A 16,863-nucleotide genomic window follows, 5' to 3' on the forward strand; every position below is an offset into this window, starting at 1 on the left:
CATTGCAGGGGGTTGGATTAGATGATCCTTCCTATTCTCTGGGTTGCAATGGAACAACGACCACGAGATCAGCCTCAAAAAGAAGGCTCTCTTGGCTCAGCGTTTGCAAAGAATCTCGGAGTATGACCCAGCAGAAGCCGGCTAGGTGTGTCTGTGTGAACCTTGTGCAAATCACACACCCCCAAAATGCCTTTGCAAGCCCTGATTCAGAAACATCTGCCTGTTGCAACTCTGGAGAAAGACCAACTGCATCCCTGAAGCTGGCTTTCGGAGAGGGCTGCCGGAGCCAACCGGCTATCTGCAGGATCGGGGCCCTGGGATCGCATTACTCGCCAGACAAAAGTGAAAGAGGGGAGGGCACCATGCCCAGATTCACACACACACCCCGCAAACACACAGAAAGCAGATTGTAAACACAGACCCCACAGCTGTGGTTTCAGGTGCGAATGCTGAATTGCAGGGGGTTGGACTAGATGACCCTTGGGGAGCCCTCCAACACTACAGTTCCATTATTCTATGATAATAGAGGACCCCCCCCCACACACACCCAATTGCACAGATCACACGCACCCCAAATCCCACAGACCAACCTTTCCTGCATTTGCAGCACCAGAGAAAGGCAGCTGCAGACACCAGACTGCATTATAGCAGGCAAAGGGGTGGGGGGTGGAACCCATTGAATATGGCATTCCAAGGGAATTATGTAACAACATGGGGGGGCTGGGGGGTACCGGGAACAGTGGCAAAAATTGTGCCTGCTCAGTAGAAGTGTTCCCTGGTCTGCAACAGAGGCTACAACTTTTGTTCAATAGGCTGTCCATACAACAGGGGATTTTTATTTTTGCGGGGGGGGGGGAGTTAACCCTTTGAGGCCCCTTAAACTCTCTGCAGAGCTCTATTCTACTGGACTCCAGTCTTTACGGAGTTCCAGGGATGGGGGGAAATGGAAACTGGAGGAAGGGAAATACCATGACAGGAGGCGGTCACGAAAGACAACTTGCAGGGGGCTGGACTAGATGGCCCTTGGTGTCCCTTCCAACCCTACATTTCTACAGTTTCTTCTCCGTGTCCCTTTAGACTGTGGAGCCAACGGAACAAGACCCTGCTCCGTAACACCAAAGAAGCTCCCCTGTCAGGCTTGATTTCTACCTGCGGGGAATTCCCTTAACCCTTTCATGCCTTTTTGGGGAAGCAGAGGAGGATTTCAAACTGCGGGGGGGGGGGAGGCACAGTCCAGACACACACAACACGTTCGCCGGACCTGTGGACCACACTACCCAGTTACATTTTTTTTTTTACAAAAAAACACACCTTTCTCTCTCTTTTTCCTTTTAAAAAAGAGAGGCAGCCCCTGCAGATATTGTGATTTTCAGAAGGGGGGGGGAGGAGGACGAGAAGGAAGAGGGGGCTGCTTAACTCTTTCCTTCCCAGTCAGCCCCCCCCCCCCGTTTTTATAGAACTGCTTCTCCCCGCAGCTTCGCTGCAGAAACGCCACGAGATACTTATTTATCAGGCCCTGGAGATTGGGGGGGGGGGAGCTCTTCTTTGCGAGAATCCCCCCCCCCCAAACAACAACAACAACAAGCAGAACTGGGGAGATCTTGTTTCCTGGGGCCAGGAAGGATGAAAGACCGCTTTATTTGTTTTTTTTTTTCCTGACACAGCCGCGCAACGCTTCCCGCACCCCCTCGGGCATCTCTTTTTCAGGTTGGGGGGGAGCAGCGATGCTTGCCTGTTCGCGGGCATCGCGGTGGGCGAGGGGAGGGACCCCTAGGAGGCGTAGCGGGAAGGTGACCCTCGTGGACGGAATTTGGGGGGGGGGGGTTAGGGATGATGGCGCGATCAACATTTCCCCCCCTCCAAAAAAAAGAGAGAACCAGGGAGGAGGGGAAAAAACGCAAAACCCGCAGCAAACGGAGGGTCCAAGGTGCCAGTCCCTGGTGATGTCGGGGAAAAGGAGAGCCGAGCGGGCGCCCCCCCCCCCGCGCGCACCCCTTACCGTACATGGCTCGCCTGCGGAGCCCCGGCTCTGCCGCGCCTTCTCCTCCGAGCTCCCCCGCTCGCTCTGCGGCGCCGCTCATTCACAGCCGCGGCGGAGCCCGGAGAAGGCGGAGACAGGCGGGCATGAATGAACGGGGGGGGGGGTCTTCTGCGCATGGGCGGAGAGGGAGTGGGTGGGGGGGTCCTCGGTTAGACACGCCCCTCTCGGGGGGAGTCGGAAGAGTGGGGGTCTCCGGTATCCTGAGGAGGGGCTTCGGAGAGGGAATGGTGGGCTTGGGAGGAGGGATCCCCAGGGGCCATCTAGTCCATCCCCCTGCGGGGGGGGGGAGTTCTTCAGTTAGACACGCCCCTCTCGGGGGGAGTCGGAAGAGTGGGGGGGGGTCCTCTGGTACCCTGAGGAGGGGTTTTGGAGAGTAAATGATGGGCTTGGGAGGGGTCCCCAGGGGCCATCTAGTCCATCCTCCTTGGGGATGTGTGTCCTCGATTAGACACGCCCCTCTCGGGGGGAGTCGGAAGAGGGGGGGTCTCTGGTACCCTGAGGAGGGGCTTCGGAGAGTAAATGGTGGGCTTGGGAGGGGTCCCCAGGGGCCATCTAGTCCATCCTCCTTGGGGGTGTTTGTCCTTGATTAGACACGCCCCTCTCGGAGGGAGTCGGAAGAGTGGGGGTCTCTGTTATCCTTAGGAGGGGCTTGGGAGAGGGAATGGTGGGCTTGGGAGGAGGGATTCCCAGGGGCCATCTAGTTTATCCCCCTGGGGGGGGGTCTCTCTGTTTGACACGCCCGGAGCCCGGAGAAAGCGGAGACAGACGGGCATGAATGAACGGGGGGGGGGGTCTTTTGCGCATGGGCGGAGAGGGAATGGGTGGGGGTCCTCGGTTTGACACGCCCCTCTCGGGGGGAGTCGGAAGAGTGGGGGGTCTCTGGTACCCTGAGGAGGGGCTTCGGGGATAGAGAATGGTAGGCAGCAAGGCAGAAATCGAAGCTAAGGAAGTCAGTTATCTATCTACCTGACTTCTGATTCAAAACCTCCAGCGAATCGCAGGATGGTGGAAGCGTTGGAAGGGACCCCACGGGTTCATTTAGTCCAGCCCCCTGCAATCCAGGAGCCCCTGACTTACGGTCCCCCCAACTGCTGTCCTGCTTCAGCCTCCACACCTGTACGATATGTGTTGGGTGGAGAGGAAAGAGTCGTGGGGGCAACTTCTGGAAATCTCCACGTTGATCTTATAGAATCCAAGAATCGTTGAACTGTAGGGTTCGGAGGGACCCCACGGGTCATCTAGACCAACCCCCTGCGATACAGGCAGCTCAGCTGAAGCATCCATGGCAGGTGGCCCCCCCAACTTCTGCTTAAAAACCTCCAAGGAACCAGGAGAGGCCACAACCTACAGAGGGAGACCGTCCCACTGCCAAACAGGTCTTAATGTCAAAAAGTTCTTCCTAATATTTAGTAAGAATCTCCTTTCTAGTGACTTGAAGAAGCCCTTGAATTCAGAGGTTGGGCTCCTGGGTCCGGAAGAAATCTCTCTCCTCCTGCCTTCTCTCCAAACTGAGTTGGATTAGATGACCCCCGGGGTCCCTTCCAACTCTACACTTCTAGGAAATGTCTGGATATATTACATATATGAACAGTGGGAAATCTCTCCCAAAGCCCTCCTCTTCTCTTGACTGCAGCACAGCTGAAATCTTCCCCCTGCTCAGACGTTATATACAGTATATAAAAAGTGAAATTGACCTGATATTATTTTTTATACCTATACTGGTGCACAGACTCCTTCAGCGTCATCAGTACATGCAGATAACTGACTCATTCACGACTATCTGGAACCTTTATTTTCCATTGTGATGTAACTCACTGGTGGGGAATACTGTTATTTTTTAATAATTATTTATTGTTTGTAAAGGGAACCTTTGTATGACTCAATACCTTATTATGCCCTGGATCTCTGTACATTTGTCCTTCCGTTTTTGACTCTGTTTTCGTTTTCGTTGTTATGTTTGCACTTCGTTTGTTTGTTAATAAAGCAATGCAATTTTTTTTAAAAAAAAAATGAAATGGGAATTTCAGATAATTAAAAAAACCATCCATTTTCACTTCTGAATCTCAATTTTGATGCGCATGTCTTTTTTAAAAAAAACGTTTTAAGACAAAAACAAAAGCCACACCTCTGAATCTTCTGACTTATGATTCCTAAATCAATCCTGCTTTGAAAAATCAATTGTGGTTCTCTCTCTCTCTCTTTCTCTCTCTCTCTCTCTCTCTCCTCCTGCCCCTGAAACGCTCAGACCCAGCAGCAAATATTATTGGAAATGCTAGGGTCTCAAATTTGGAGATTATACAGCCCGGGGTATTTCCCCCCCCCCAATAAATACGGATGATCTGCTTCTAAATCACTTCTTCCAGAAAAAAATGGATCTTCCTCTGCTGTTGAAATTCCCCATCTGAAACAGGCGCCCACAGTCTGAACACAATTGCGGCTTCTGCTTCAGAATTATCTCTCTCTTTTTTGCAGGCGGGGGGGGGGGAAGAGACCTGCATCACTGGGTGACGTCAGCAAAAGCTCCAGTGTGGGGTTTTTTTTTGGGGGGGGGTGGAGGATCAGCTCAGCCTCAGCTCTGGACCGCAAGAGCTATTTTTTTTATTTTTATTTTTTATTTTTATTTTATTTTTCATTTTCAGAAGGGCATTTAATAGGCTTCGTGAAGCCAAAGAACTGAATACAGGAATTCCTTAACCACTTTTAGTACAATATCGAGTTACACATCTGCTGATGGAGAGCAAAGGACCCGCATCGGATGTTCAAATGCACCAGAGATTTCCTTGCTCAGGTAGCCTAAGAAACTGGAAGACAGCATGGCGAGAGGAAGGGGGGGGACAGCTCATGACACGTATAAATGATGTCTTCTGGGACGAGGGGGGGGGAGAGGAAAGCAGGCAGGGGGGTGCCACGTTGTGCAATGCCCCTTTGCATGGGTGTAACCAGGATTTTTGTTGGGGGGGCAGCCAAAGTTGTTGAGCTTTTTTATGTCCATAAAAAAGGACATTGCGGGGGATCAGGCTTCTGCTGGGGAGAGGCAGGAACCTCAAATAATTAAGCCCCTGCCCCTCGGATGCACCCATGCTCCTTGGCAGGAAAGCAAAGCAAAAAAAAAAAAGTGTTCACCTGCATTGAAAACTGAATGACAAGGAGAAGAGGCTCGGCCTTCTTCCTGACATGCTAGCTTTCCGAGGGCAGTGAATTGTGCAATGCATAGTAGGAGCATTCTTTCACGCAAGGCCCCATTTGCTGTCTAAAGAGGTGTGGCTCAAACAGGTCCCCCCCCTGCCCCCTCCCCCCACATTCCTAATCCTAACCTGAAGATGCCAGACACTCAACCTGGGAGTTTTCTGCTTGCAGGACAAGTGCTCAGTCAATGATTTCACCTTTCTGGTTCCCTGCAGCTTGTCCACTGGCAGGGGCACTAATCCAGAACCTGTTTCCAGAGGTGTCTTTTATCTTTGATATTCTGTTCTGGTCCCAACAGGTGGTTGGGATCAGGGGGATGTTGAAGAACAGTAGCCGAATTCCCTGCTCCTCCCTTGCCATCCGTAAAAGGCCTTCAGAGCCACACGGAATTCCTCCCCCCGCCCTCTTTTTAAAGCCCCATAAAACTGATCAAACAGCTTCTAGGAGGGTCTTGCTTGTTTTTAATCTAGAAACAATACGGATTCAGGGTGGGGTGGGGGGAATTCTGCTCACTGGTCCAAATCTGCTGAATATTATTTTATTTTATTTTATTTTACGTAGTGAATTCGCATCGCGCCCTTCATCTGTAGATCTCAGGGCGTTTCACGGCATAAGAATTCCAGATAAAAATGCAAATTGCGTAATTAAAAGAAGACCAAGAATGAAATGTAACAATAACCCCCCCCACCCCCCAAAAACCACAACCACATTTAAAAGGGATGTTAACCAGCCAAAGGCCTGGGAGAAGAGGAACGATTTTGCCTGGTGTCTAAAGAAATATAATGATGGGATACCCCAAAAAGAAACCTACAAGCACGACCCAATAAATATTCTACATGCCAGAGGTGGTTTGCCCCCCCCCCCAAGGCAAAGGTAAAAGGTCAAGGACCCCTGGACAGTTAAGTCCAGTCAAAGGCGACTCTGGGGTTGTGGCACTCATCTCTCTTTCAGGCCGAGGGAGCTGGCGTTTGTCCACAGACAGCTTTCCGGGTCATGTGGCCAGCAGGACTAAACAGCTTCTGATGCATGGAGAACCGTGATGAGTACCAGAGCACACGGAAACGCCATTTACCTTCCTGCCGCAATGGTACCTATTTATCTACTTGCACTGGCATGCTTTCGAACTGCTAGGTTGGCAGGAGCTGGAACAGAGCAATGGGAGCTCACCCCATCACAGGGATTCGAACCGCCGACTTTCCGATCGGCAAGCCCAAGAGGCTCAGTGGTTTAGACCATAGTGCCACCCGTGTCCCCCTACAAGCAACTTATTGTAGCACCACATAGAGCACAAAAACAGAGCACCACTGAGCATGCACAGAGGGCATTTTCAAAAGCGCCGAGCAATAATGGTCCGAGCCTTTCCCCTATCAGACCAGACCAAGGGTCCAGCTTGCCCCCTATCCCATTCTCAACAGTGACCACCAGAAACCCACACTAGGAAGCCCCAAGAAGAGCATGGCAGCAACAGCCAGCCCATTCAATTTGCCCCCCAAAACTGCTTGTCTGAGATACACTGCCTCTGATCCTGGAAGTTCCATTTCAGCTATTGTGGCCAACAGCCATGGCCGCCCTCTCCTCCTTTTCAAGTTTGTCTAATCCTTTTGTGAAGTCCTCACCCAAATCCATGGCCCGTTTTGCTTCTGCAGACACTACCCACCAAATGCCAGGGGAAATAGAGTCCATGAGGTTTGTCCCCATCGCAAATTTTTGAGTGTTTCTGGATGGGTAACGAATCCAAGGGAAATTGAATTGGTCTCAGGGGGTATTTGCAAAATTACTTACTGCATGGGATATTAATTTTGGGGCCTAAATTAGGTGACTTTATCTAGAGGGGATCAGGCGGGATGATGCATGGGTTGTAAATCATAGAATCATAGAGTTGGATGGGACACCACAGGTCATCTAGTCCAACCCCCTGCAATGCAGAAATCTCAACTAAAGCATCCCTGGTAGAGGGCTATCCAACTTCTGCTTTAAAACCTCCAAGGAAGGAGAGTCCACAAAATCCTGAGAGAGTCTGTTCCACCATTGAACAGCTCTTTCCATTGGAAACAATGCCTTATGAGGAACGGCATAGGGAGCTGGGTATGTTTAGCCTGGAGAAGAGAAGGTTAAGGGGTGATATGATAGCCATGTTCAAATATATCAAAGGATGTCATCTAGAGGAGGGAGAAAGGTTGTTTTCTGCTGCTCCAGAGAAGCGGACACGGGGCAATGGATTCAAACTACAAGAAAGAAGATTCCACCTAAACATTAGGAAGAACTTCCTGACAGTAAGAGCTGTTCAACAGTGGAATTTGCTGCCAAGGAGTGTGGTGGAGTCTCCTTCTTTGGAGGTCTTTAAGTGGAGGCTTGACAGCCATCTGTCAGGAATGCATTGATGGTGTCTCCTGCTTGGCAGGGGGTTGGACTGGATGGCCCTTGGGGTCTCTTCCAACTCTAGGATTCTGTGATTCTTACTGTCAGAAAGTTATTCCGAATGTTTAGTCAGAATCTCCTTTCTTGGAACTTGAAGCCATGGGTTCGAGTCCTACCATCCGGAGCAGGAGAAAACAAGCTTGCTCCATCTTCCATGGCACAGCCCTTTAGATATTTGAAGATGGCTATCCTATCTCCTCTCAGTCTCCTCTTTCCCAGGCTAATGGTACCCAGCTCCTTCAACCGTTCCTCACTAGGCTTAGTTTCCAGACCCTTGATCATCTTGGTCGCCCAGGTCTGCACACCTTCCAGCTTGTCAACATCCTTCTTAAACTGAATGAAAGCGAATTCGAGTGGATTTGGAGTTGAGAAATTAACTGGGGGCAAATGAATGGAAGAGAAACCCGTTTGGGATGACCCAAGGTGGGGTGCATGGCAAACAAACTGATCTGGAGTGCTATGGGTGGGAAAGGAGCTGCCTTGCCTTCTGGGACACTTAAAGTCTATCTTTGCATATAAACTGGTACTTGCAAAACTGTTCTGCAAATCTGTGTCTCGGTGCCTCAATTTCGGAAGTCCAAACAGGTAAGAAACACATCCCTTTTGCAGTTGTCAACAGCTAAAAGTCCAACTAGAATCATAGAATAGAATCATAGAATTATAGAGTTGGAAGAGACCACAAGGGCCATCCAGTCCAACCCCCTGCCAAGCAGGAAACACCATCAAAGCACTTTCCTATCACCTTCTTGGACACTGGCTGAACTTTCCCCCAACTCAGTGGTTCTCAAACTTTTTTCCTCCGCCCCACACATTTTCTGAATGAAAATCTGCTGGCTCCACACCGAATGTTTCATTGATAAGAAATACATTGGGAAACCAAAAGAAACAATGCACGCCAGCGCTTGATTTATAACCCAGAGCACAACTGCTTTATAATATGCTCATGGGGCATCCAGAAAGCATGAAACAATGCAGCTACGTAATCCTTGGAGGGCACAAGGAGAAGGGGACGACAGAGGATGAGATGGTTGGACAGTGTTCTTGAAGCTACTAACATGAGTTTGGCCAAACTGCGGGAGGCAGTGAAGGATAGGCGTGCCTGGCGTGCTCTGGTCCATGGGGTCACGAAGAGTCGGACACGACTAAACAACAACAACAGCAGCAGCAATGGCATGCAAAATGAACCACGGAAAGAGAAGAGGGGAAGTTGTTGATTTAAGGATGTTTAAATGAATATTTTGAAATGTAATTTAGAATATATATATTCCCTGGAAAAAACTCCCTGGAAGTCTTAGGGCAGGGGTCCCCAAACTAAAGCCCAGGGGCCGGATGTGGCCCAATTGCCTTCTAAATGTGGCCTGCGGATGGTCTGGGAATCAGCGTGTTTTTACATGAGTAGGATGTGTCCTATTTATTTAAAATGCATCTCTGGGTTATTTGTGTGGCACAGGAATTCGTTCATTATTTTTTTCCCCCAAATATAGTCCGGCCCCTCCACAAGGTCTGAGGGACAGTGGACCAGCCCCCTGCTGAAAAAGTTTGCTGTCCCCTGTCTTACGGACTCACATTGCAGGGAAGGATATTCCGGCTGAATAAAACAACTGCAACATCTCCGCCAGTCAACCGTGAGGCTCTTAATCTCAGGGACGTGGGTTCAAGTCCCACCTTGGCCCAACGATTCGTGCACTACAGGGGCTGGACTGGATGACTCCTGTAGTCCCTTCCTACTCTTATGACTATCAGGAAGAGCTTGCTGAGGGTAAGAGTCGTTGGACAGTGGGACGGAGTCCCTCTGAAGGTGGTGGACTCTCCTTCCTTGGAGGCTTTTACAGACAAGCTGGATGGCCAGGGACCCCTACGTTGCAGGGGGTTGGACTAGATGACTTCTGGGGGTCCCTTCCAGCTCTACAATTCTACAGTATCACAAGCGCCGTGCCCAGGTTGATGCAGGGAGCCTGTGTCAGAGGCCGGTGACGGAGCCCCAAACCCCTACAGCTGCGTGGCCCCATCCTCTCGCTCTCATTGCATGCTCCGCGACCATGCAAACGCCTCGGCTTTACCGTTGCAAATGTGTCGGTCCACAGCCGCCGTGCAATCCACCAGGCCTCTCCGGCAGGCCATGATGCTCCCTCTGGCCTGCAGGCAGAGCAGCTGTTCCTCCTGCTGCTGCTGCCTCCAAGGAGAAGGTCTTGCTCGCTGTCAGGCTTGCAAGCTGCCCTGGATAATAAATATGTGGTCCTTCCTCTCCCTTGCACCTCTCAAAACTGCTGTGCTGTGCCGGAGGGTGTGTGTGTGGGGGGGGAGATGGTGATGGGAGCACCAGACACAGCAAACTGGGGCATCAGCACCCCCCAGCCCTCTGCTTCTTCAAGGACTAGATTCTGCTGTTCCAGCTTCTTCCCCAAACTCTCCTGCCTCCCAGTTTTTCGCCTTCCCTTCAAGGGCTTCTGTTTATTTCTTGCTTTCTCAGCCAAGGATTTAGTAACCTTCTCATTCTGCCTCATCAGGAATCCAGGCTCTCTCTCTCTCTCTCTCTCTCTCTCTCTCTCTCTCTCTCTCTCTCTCTCTCTCTCTCTCTTTCTCCCCCCCCCCCACTGGCTTCCTTTTGATCCCTCTCTTCCCCGGAGCCTCTTCTCTCGGTTAGGAGAGTCATCAGTATGCAGCGCCAAGCGGATTCCTCTATCTCCTCTCTCTGAGATTTTTTTGAACCCTTGGCTGAAGAGCTGTCAATCGGAGGGAGAGAGGAAATCAGGGGGAAGGAGGCACTCCCCCCCCCCCGCTCTCTCGCCAGGGCTGCCTTTTGTTAAAAAGTAAATGGAGCAATTCTAAGTGGCCATTTGCGCGAATGGGAGGGATAGGAAAAACTGGAGGGGAGGGGGTTGCAGAAGGGCTGTGAGATCACTGGCAGGACACGTGCTCTGCATGCAGAAGGCTCCAGGTTCAACCCTCAGTGGCAGCATCTCCATAGGCAGTGCGGCGTTTGTGGACTAGGACTTGAGAGAGATCAGGGTTCAAATCCGTGAAGCTAAGTGGGTCAGCTGCTGCTGCCTCTCAGCCGAACCTATCTCGCAGGTATTTAATAAAGCAAATCCATTTCCCCTTAAGCTTCTACCGCCCTTCGCCAAGGTGTGGTCTTCCTTATTAAAGGGACTTGATGGAAACAAATCAGGTGGGCGAAATGAAAGAGCAACTCCGTGGGAGGCAGTGTGGTGCAGTGGTTAAAGAGCAAGCATAGGCAAACTTGGCTCTCCAGATGTTTTTGGTCTACAACTCCCATGATCCCTAGCTAACAGGACCAGTGGTCAGGGATGATGGGAATTGTTGTTCCGAAACATCTGGAGGGCCGAGTTTGCCTATGCCTGGGTTAGAGTATTGGACTATGACCTAGGAGATCTGGGTTCAAATCCCCACTCAGCTCACCGGGTGGGACTGGCCTCAGCCTCCCAGGCTAACCTACCTCACAGGGTTGTTGAGAGATAAACTGGGGAGGAGGGAAGCCATGTAGGCCGCCTCAAACTCCCTGGAGGAAAGGTGGACTATAAATGCAATAAATAAACCTCAATTAAAAAAACAAACAAATCTTCTTTAAAGTTGCACAAGAGCAAGGCACTCCTAGAGCCCTGACAGCCCATGGGATTTTTGTTGCACTCGCTTCAGCACTGACACATGGGTTGTGGATTCCTGTCAATGTAGTTATAGAATCATAGAATCCTAGAGTTGGAAGAGACCCCAAGGGCCATCCAGTCCAACCCCCTGCCAAGCAGGAAACACCATCAAAGCATTCCTGACAGATGGCTGTCAAGCCTCCGCTTCAAGACCTCCAAAGAAGGAGATTCCACCACACTCCTTGGCAGCAAATTGATTATGTGACTGCAGTACATTGTTTATTGCTTTCATTTTATGGATCAATTGTCTCGTTAGATAGTAAAATCCATATTAAATTGCTGTTTTAGGGGTTGTTTTTAAAAGTCTGGAACGGATTAATCTGTTTTGCATTACTTTTTATGGGAAAACGTGCCTTGGTTCTGGAACGCTTTGGTTTTGGAACGGACTTCCAGAACGGATTAAGTTTGAGAACCAAGGGAGCACTGCGTCTATAAAAATGGGGCAGATCTTATTACTTGGCACATTAAGGTGTGGAATATCGCCCTGCTGGCAAAACTAGCGAATAAACTGAGAGTCCAAAGGAGAGGAAAAAAGATGACCTTTGATCTGTTTGGCCTGACTTTATTTCATTTATAAGCAAGGAGGAACATGGCCGAGGACCCCTCTTGGCCCATGAATGAATGTGGCTGATACAGGGACTCTGGGCCATTGAATACTTTAATTCCTTTCCCTTGGTATAATAGAATGTACCATGTTTTGTAACCCTGTCTTGTTTAACCATGATACCTATGCTAAAAATAGTTCCCCACATTCAGATTGTTGTTGTTGTTCAGTCATTCAGTCATGTCCGACTCCTCGTGACCCCATGGACCAGAGCATGCCAGGCACGCCTATCCTCCACTGCCTCCCGCAGTTTGGCCAAACTCATGCCAGTCGCTTCTTTACAGCATTGGACTTTCCTTTCGCTTCCAGGCATATCTGCAACCGAGCGTCCTTTCGGCTTTGGCCCAGCCGCTTCATCAGCTCTGAATCTACTTGTACTTGTCCTCCGCTCTTCCCCAGTAGCATGATGGACGCCTTCCGACCTGAGGGGCTCATCTTCCAGCGTCATAACTTTTATATGCCTGTTGTCTTTGTCCATGGAGTTTTCTTGGCAGGGATACTGGAGTGGCTTGCCAGTTCCTCCTCCAGGTGGATCACATTTGGTCCAAACTCTCCGCTATGACCTGTCCATCTTGGGTGGCCCTGCACAGCATAGCTCATAGCTTCCCCGAGTTATTCAAGCCTCTTCACCACGACAAGGCATTGATCCATGAAGGAGCACATTCAGATACCAGCAGCTTATTTGGGCTTCCTTTTATTTTGTACGTATTTGTTCGACAGCAATCCATAATTAAGCAATGAATGGGTACATTTGCCGTCGCATCCTGTTTGGTAACACTGAGTTTTGCAAAATTCTGTATGACGCTTAAAAAAAGTAAAAAATATTTTTTTAAAAAACAAACAAACAAACAAACAATATAAAATATAAAATTCTTTCCAGTAGCACCTTAGAGACCAACTAAGTTTGTTCTTGGTATGAGCTTTCGTGTGCATGCACACTTCTTCAGATACACTGAGACGGAAGTCACCAAACCCTTAAATACAGTGAGGGAGTGGGGAGGGGTATTACTCAGAAGGGTGGTGGGAATGGGTGATCAGCTGATAGGTGTGGAAAACCTGCTTAACGGCTGCAATTAGTCCTGCAGGGAAGGCAAGGGGTGAGATGGCTAAAGATAGCTTTGTTATGTATAATGAGATAAGAATCCAATGTCTTTGTTCAGACCAGGTTTCTCCATGGTTTTAAGTTTGGCGATTAGTTGCAATTCAGCCACTTCTCTTTCCAGTCTATTTCTGAAATTTCTTTGTATTAAGACAGCTACTTTGAGATCTTTTATAGAATGTCCTGGGAGATTGAAGTGTTCTCCTACTGGTTTCTCTGTCTTGTGATTCCTGATATCAGATTTATGTCCATTTATCCTTTGGCGTAGGGTTTGGCCTGTTTTTCCAATATAGAGAGCTGAAGGGCACTGTTGGCATTTGATGGCATACACAATGTTGGAAGATGAGCAATTGAATAGTCCTGAGATGGTGTGTTTGATGTTGTTGGGACCAGTAATGGTGTTGTCCGGGTTTATGTGGCAGCAAACAATGTGGATCTGAAACAGGATAATGTGTATACATAGATCTAAATGGTGAATGCCTCCCCTTCCTCCTGACCTAAGCCCTTTTTGAACACTGTTTGGATTTGTATGTCCAGAAGGAAGTCTCAGTGCCCCTGTGCATGTGCAGAGCACATTCCTCCCTTTGCCTTTTCCAACAGCGAAGGCAATCGCACTCCTTCTGCCGGAAAGCCCAGCAAGGAAAGCTCAGGTGTGAAGTTTCGCCGCAGCTAAATTTAATTGAAGGCAGATGCCTGGTCACGCAGGAGGAGTCGCCAGAGAAGCATTTGCAATTGCAAACGAGGCCGTCGAGTTAATTAATAAGGGAAGGGCCTGGAAGGGCCTGGCAGAAGGGGGAGGGCAGTGGCAGCAGCAAGGGAGGGCTCCCAGGCAGAGGTCCTGGGGTGTCACGGAGCCAGCCGGTCACTAAATCACAAAGCTCAAACCTGAATTAATTCTTTATTAGCAAGGGACAATTTTCACAGATGTGGATGGTTTTCAGGCCCAAGAAGCACATGCCCAATGGGTCCCACTCCCTGAAATCAGTTGCCGAGACCAAATGTCCCCAAATCTAGGGTTGCCATACGTCCAGGAATTCCCAGACATGTCCTGTTTTGGAGGTCCTACATGCCCATTGGGGGAGGGATTTTACATTTTAAAGCAAATGTCCTGGATTTGGGTTAATAATAATAATAATAATAATAATAATAATGTGCACGCAGTTCTGGTTCTGGTCCAGGCTCTGGTGTAGGCAGCTTGGGCTTGGCAGCGGTGAAAGGGCTATTGAGCAATTGCCCTGAAAAAGCTTGACAACTTTTTGTGTCCAGATTTTAACCTCTTGAAATATGGCAAACCTACCCACAGCTGCCCATATCTCCTTCCCTCCAGGGCTTCTTCCAAGCAATTGGAGACTGTGCCTGCATGCAGCCTGCCTTTGCTCTACTCGTTTCATTCCTCGCTTGGTTCTGAGAGTCAGGGAGGAGAGGGGAGCCTGTCGCAGCAGGAGGGGGAGACCCATAGAATCATAGAATCACAGAATCCTAGAGTTGGAAGAGACCCCAAGGGTCATCCAGTCCAACCCCCTGCCAAGCAGGAAACACCATCAAAGCATTCCTGACAGATGGCTGTCAAGCCTCCGCTTAAAGACCTCCAAAGAAGGAGACTCTACCACACTTCTTGGCAGCAAATTCCACTGTCCAACAGCTCTTGGTCGTCTGCCTCCTCTCCCGCTTCAGCCACAGACTCTCCCAGCTCACTAAGCCCTCTTACCCCCTTCTACTTCCAACACCTCCTCTTCCGAGTCTTCTCCCTCTTCCCCCTTTTTCATCCCACCACCACCTCCCGGGCTCTGAGCCTTTTCCCTTGGTGGTTCCCCGTCTGGTTTCTTCCATCCTTCCTCTTTGTCCAACTAGTCCATGACACCAGGCTTGGTTTTCCTTGCTCCACCTTCCCGTCTTCCTTGGAGGCTATTTTGGGTCTTTGTTTTTATCTGTCACCCTTCCACAGTGAGAGCGAGAGACAAGAATGATAAGAAAGAGACTGTGGCACAGGGCTGGCATTACATTGTCTCTCATTAGCAGCCCTCTCCTCCTCAACTCCTCTCTCCTTTCCTCCCGTCTCCTGAGGTCTCTCTCTTCTCAAACCCCTCTGGGGAGCCTGTTGCAGCCGCCCCCTTGGATGGGCTTCAGTTCTCAGCTGCAGATCAACTCCTAAGTGCCAATAACACCCCCCAGGAGGTGGCGTTGGCAGCCTGCCAGGTTTTGGCACCCATTAAAACCTTGAGCAGCTGTCACATCGCCTGGCAAGTCCAAGACAGACAGCGATGCCAGAAAGCTTCCAGGAGGTGCTGAAGCAGGGTGGAAGAGCCTGAGGCGGACTGGAGAGAGGAATGAGCAAAACAGGACAGCGAATGAGGGTTTCTAAAATTATGCCTGGCGTGGTGGAGAGAGGAACGTTTTTCTTCCCTTCCCATAAGACTAGAACTTGTGAACATCCACTGATTCAGGAGAGAAGACAGAAAGGACCCCTTCATACAGTGGATAGGGAAACTGTGGAACTCACTCCCACAGGAGACGGGGAATAGCCGCCTTTTCAGATGGCTTGAAAAGGGCACATTTAAATGTGAGAAAATTAGGGAGTGTCGAGTGCATTGCAAGACATTGTTGCATAACTATGTCAGCTCCTGGTGGAAGCGGAAATCAATCCTCATCTAGCCAGGTTGAGAGACAGCGAGACAAGGCAGGGATCATCCAGCAGCAAGCAGAAGAGAGCAAACCAGGGGGTGAGAGCCAGGCTCTTCAGGACCAGGGAGAGTTCCCAGGAAGGAGAGATGTTGTTTTGGAACTCCTATTTGGCCAAGCAAGCCAACTGAGCCTGTGGAAGCTGGGATTGAAAGGTTGGGAAAGGCTCGTGAAAGGGTGAGCAAAATGATCGAGGGGATGGAATGACCCTTCTGTGAAGAAAGTCTGCAGTGTTTGGGATTTTTTAGTTTAGAGAAAACTAAATTGTTGTAGGAGAGGGTATATTGATTTAATAGTATCCTTCCTCACTCACGCTTGTGAGTCAGCAGCAGAGTGACATTCCCCAATATATAGCAGGAAGCTAGTTGGTAGATTCGTTTGAATCTCTTTCCTTAAGCAATCCAATCTGGCATGCCCAGATTGGAGCATATTCCTCGTAAGACCCCTTTGATTCCCCCCTAAAGGAATAAAGACACAAGAGTCTTCCTTATAAGTAATGAAAAGTTTACTCACATTCAGTTCACAGTTGGATCTCTGAAGGCAGGCTTTAGCTCAGAGTTACAGAAGAGGGTTTGAGTTCATCCCATATGGGAATGAGCCCATGTCCTGGTGGCTGAGAGCCAGCAGACAGCGAAATACATCAGTATCAAGAGAGCAAGTCATCAAGAGGAAGAAGGAGGAGGTGGGGGCTGCGTGACCACCCCCTTTTATGGGGTCTCCCAGGGTCACACCCATCTACCTGGTCACACGCAGGGGGAGGATGTTCCAGACCAGGTGTGACAGGAAGTCCTCCTGGCTGGAGTATCACCTCCCTGTGTGTCCACTCTGGGCAAACAGGAAGTGTTGTACTTGACTGCTTATGTTACATCCCACAAGTAAGAGGCAACAGGATAGAAGTTTATAAAACAAAGCATGGCAAGTTTTTCTCCCTCTCTTATAAAGCTAGAAGAATAAGAAGAAGAGTTTGGATTTGATACCCCACTTTATTACTACCCGAAGGAGTCACAAAGCGGCTCACATTCTCCTTTCCCTTCCTCCCCCACAACAAACACTCTGGGAGGTGAGTGGGGCTGAGAGACTTCAGAGAAGTGTGACTAGCCCAAGGTCACCCAGCAGCTGCATGTGGAGGAGCGGGGAAGCGAACCCAGTTCACCAGATTACGAGTCTACTG

At 49.7% G+C, this 16,863-nt stretch overlaps 1 protein-coding gene across 4 annotated transcripts in view; it reads right to left on the minus strand.

Moving 5' to 3' along the window:
• The window catches only part of EFR3B (EFR3 homolog B), a 115,082-nt gene that overhangs the window by 84,601 nt on the left and 13,618 nt on the right, over positions 1-16,863 (minus strand). The window contains exon 1 of one of the 4 annotated variants that reach the window (XM_033145218.1): positions 9,706-9,814. The exons of 1 other annotated variant lie outside the window; for it this stretch is intronic. In XM_033145218.1, coding sequence (XP_033001109.1) covers positions 9,706-9,766 — 61 coding nt within the window. In that variant the 5' untranslated portion in view covers positions 9,767-9,814. Of the gene's footprint in view, positions 1-1,999; positions 2,070-9,705; positions 9,815-16,863 lie in introns of those variants that run through there. 2 more of the 4 variants (XM_033145216.1, XM_033145220.1) reach the window with 2 other exon arrangements.

Source organism: Lacerta agilis, chromosome 3, assembly GCF_009819535.1.
Source record: "Lacerta agilis isolate rLacAgi1 chromosome 3, rLacAgi1.pri, whole genome shotgun sequence".
NCBI lineage: Eukaryota > Metazoa > Chordata > Lepidosauria > Squamata > Lacertidae > Lacerta > Lacerta agilis.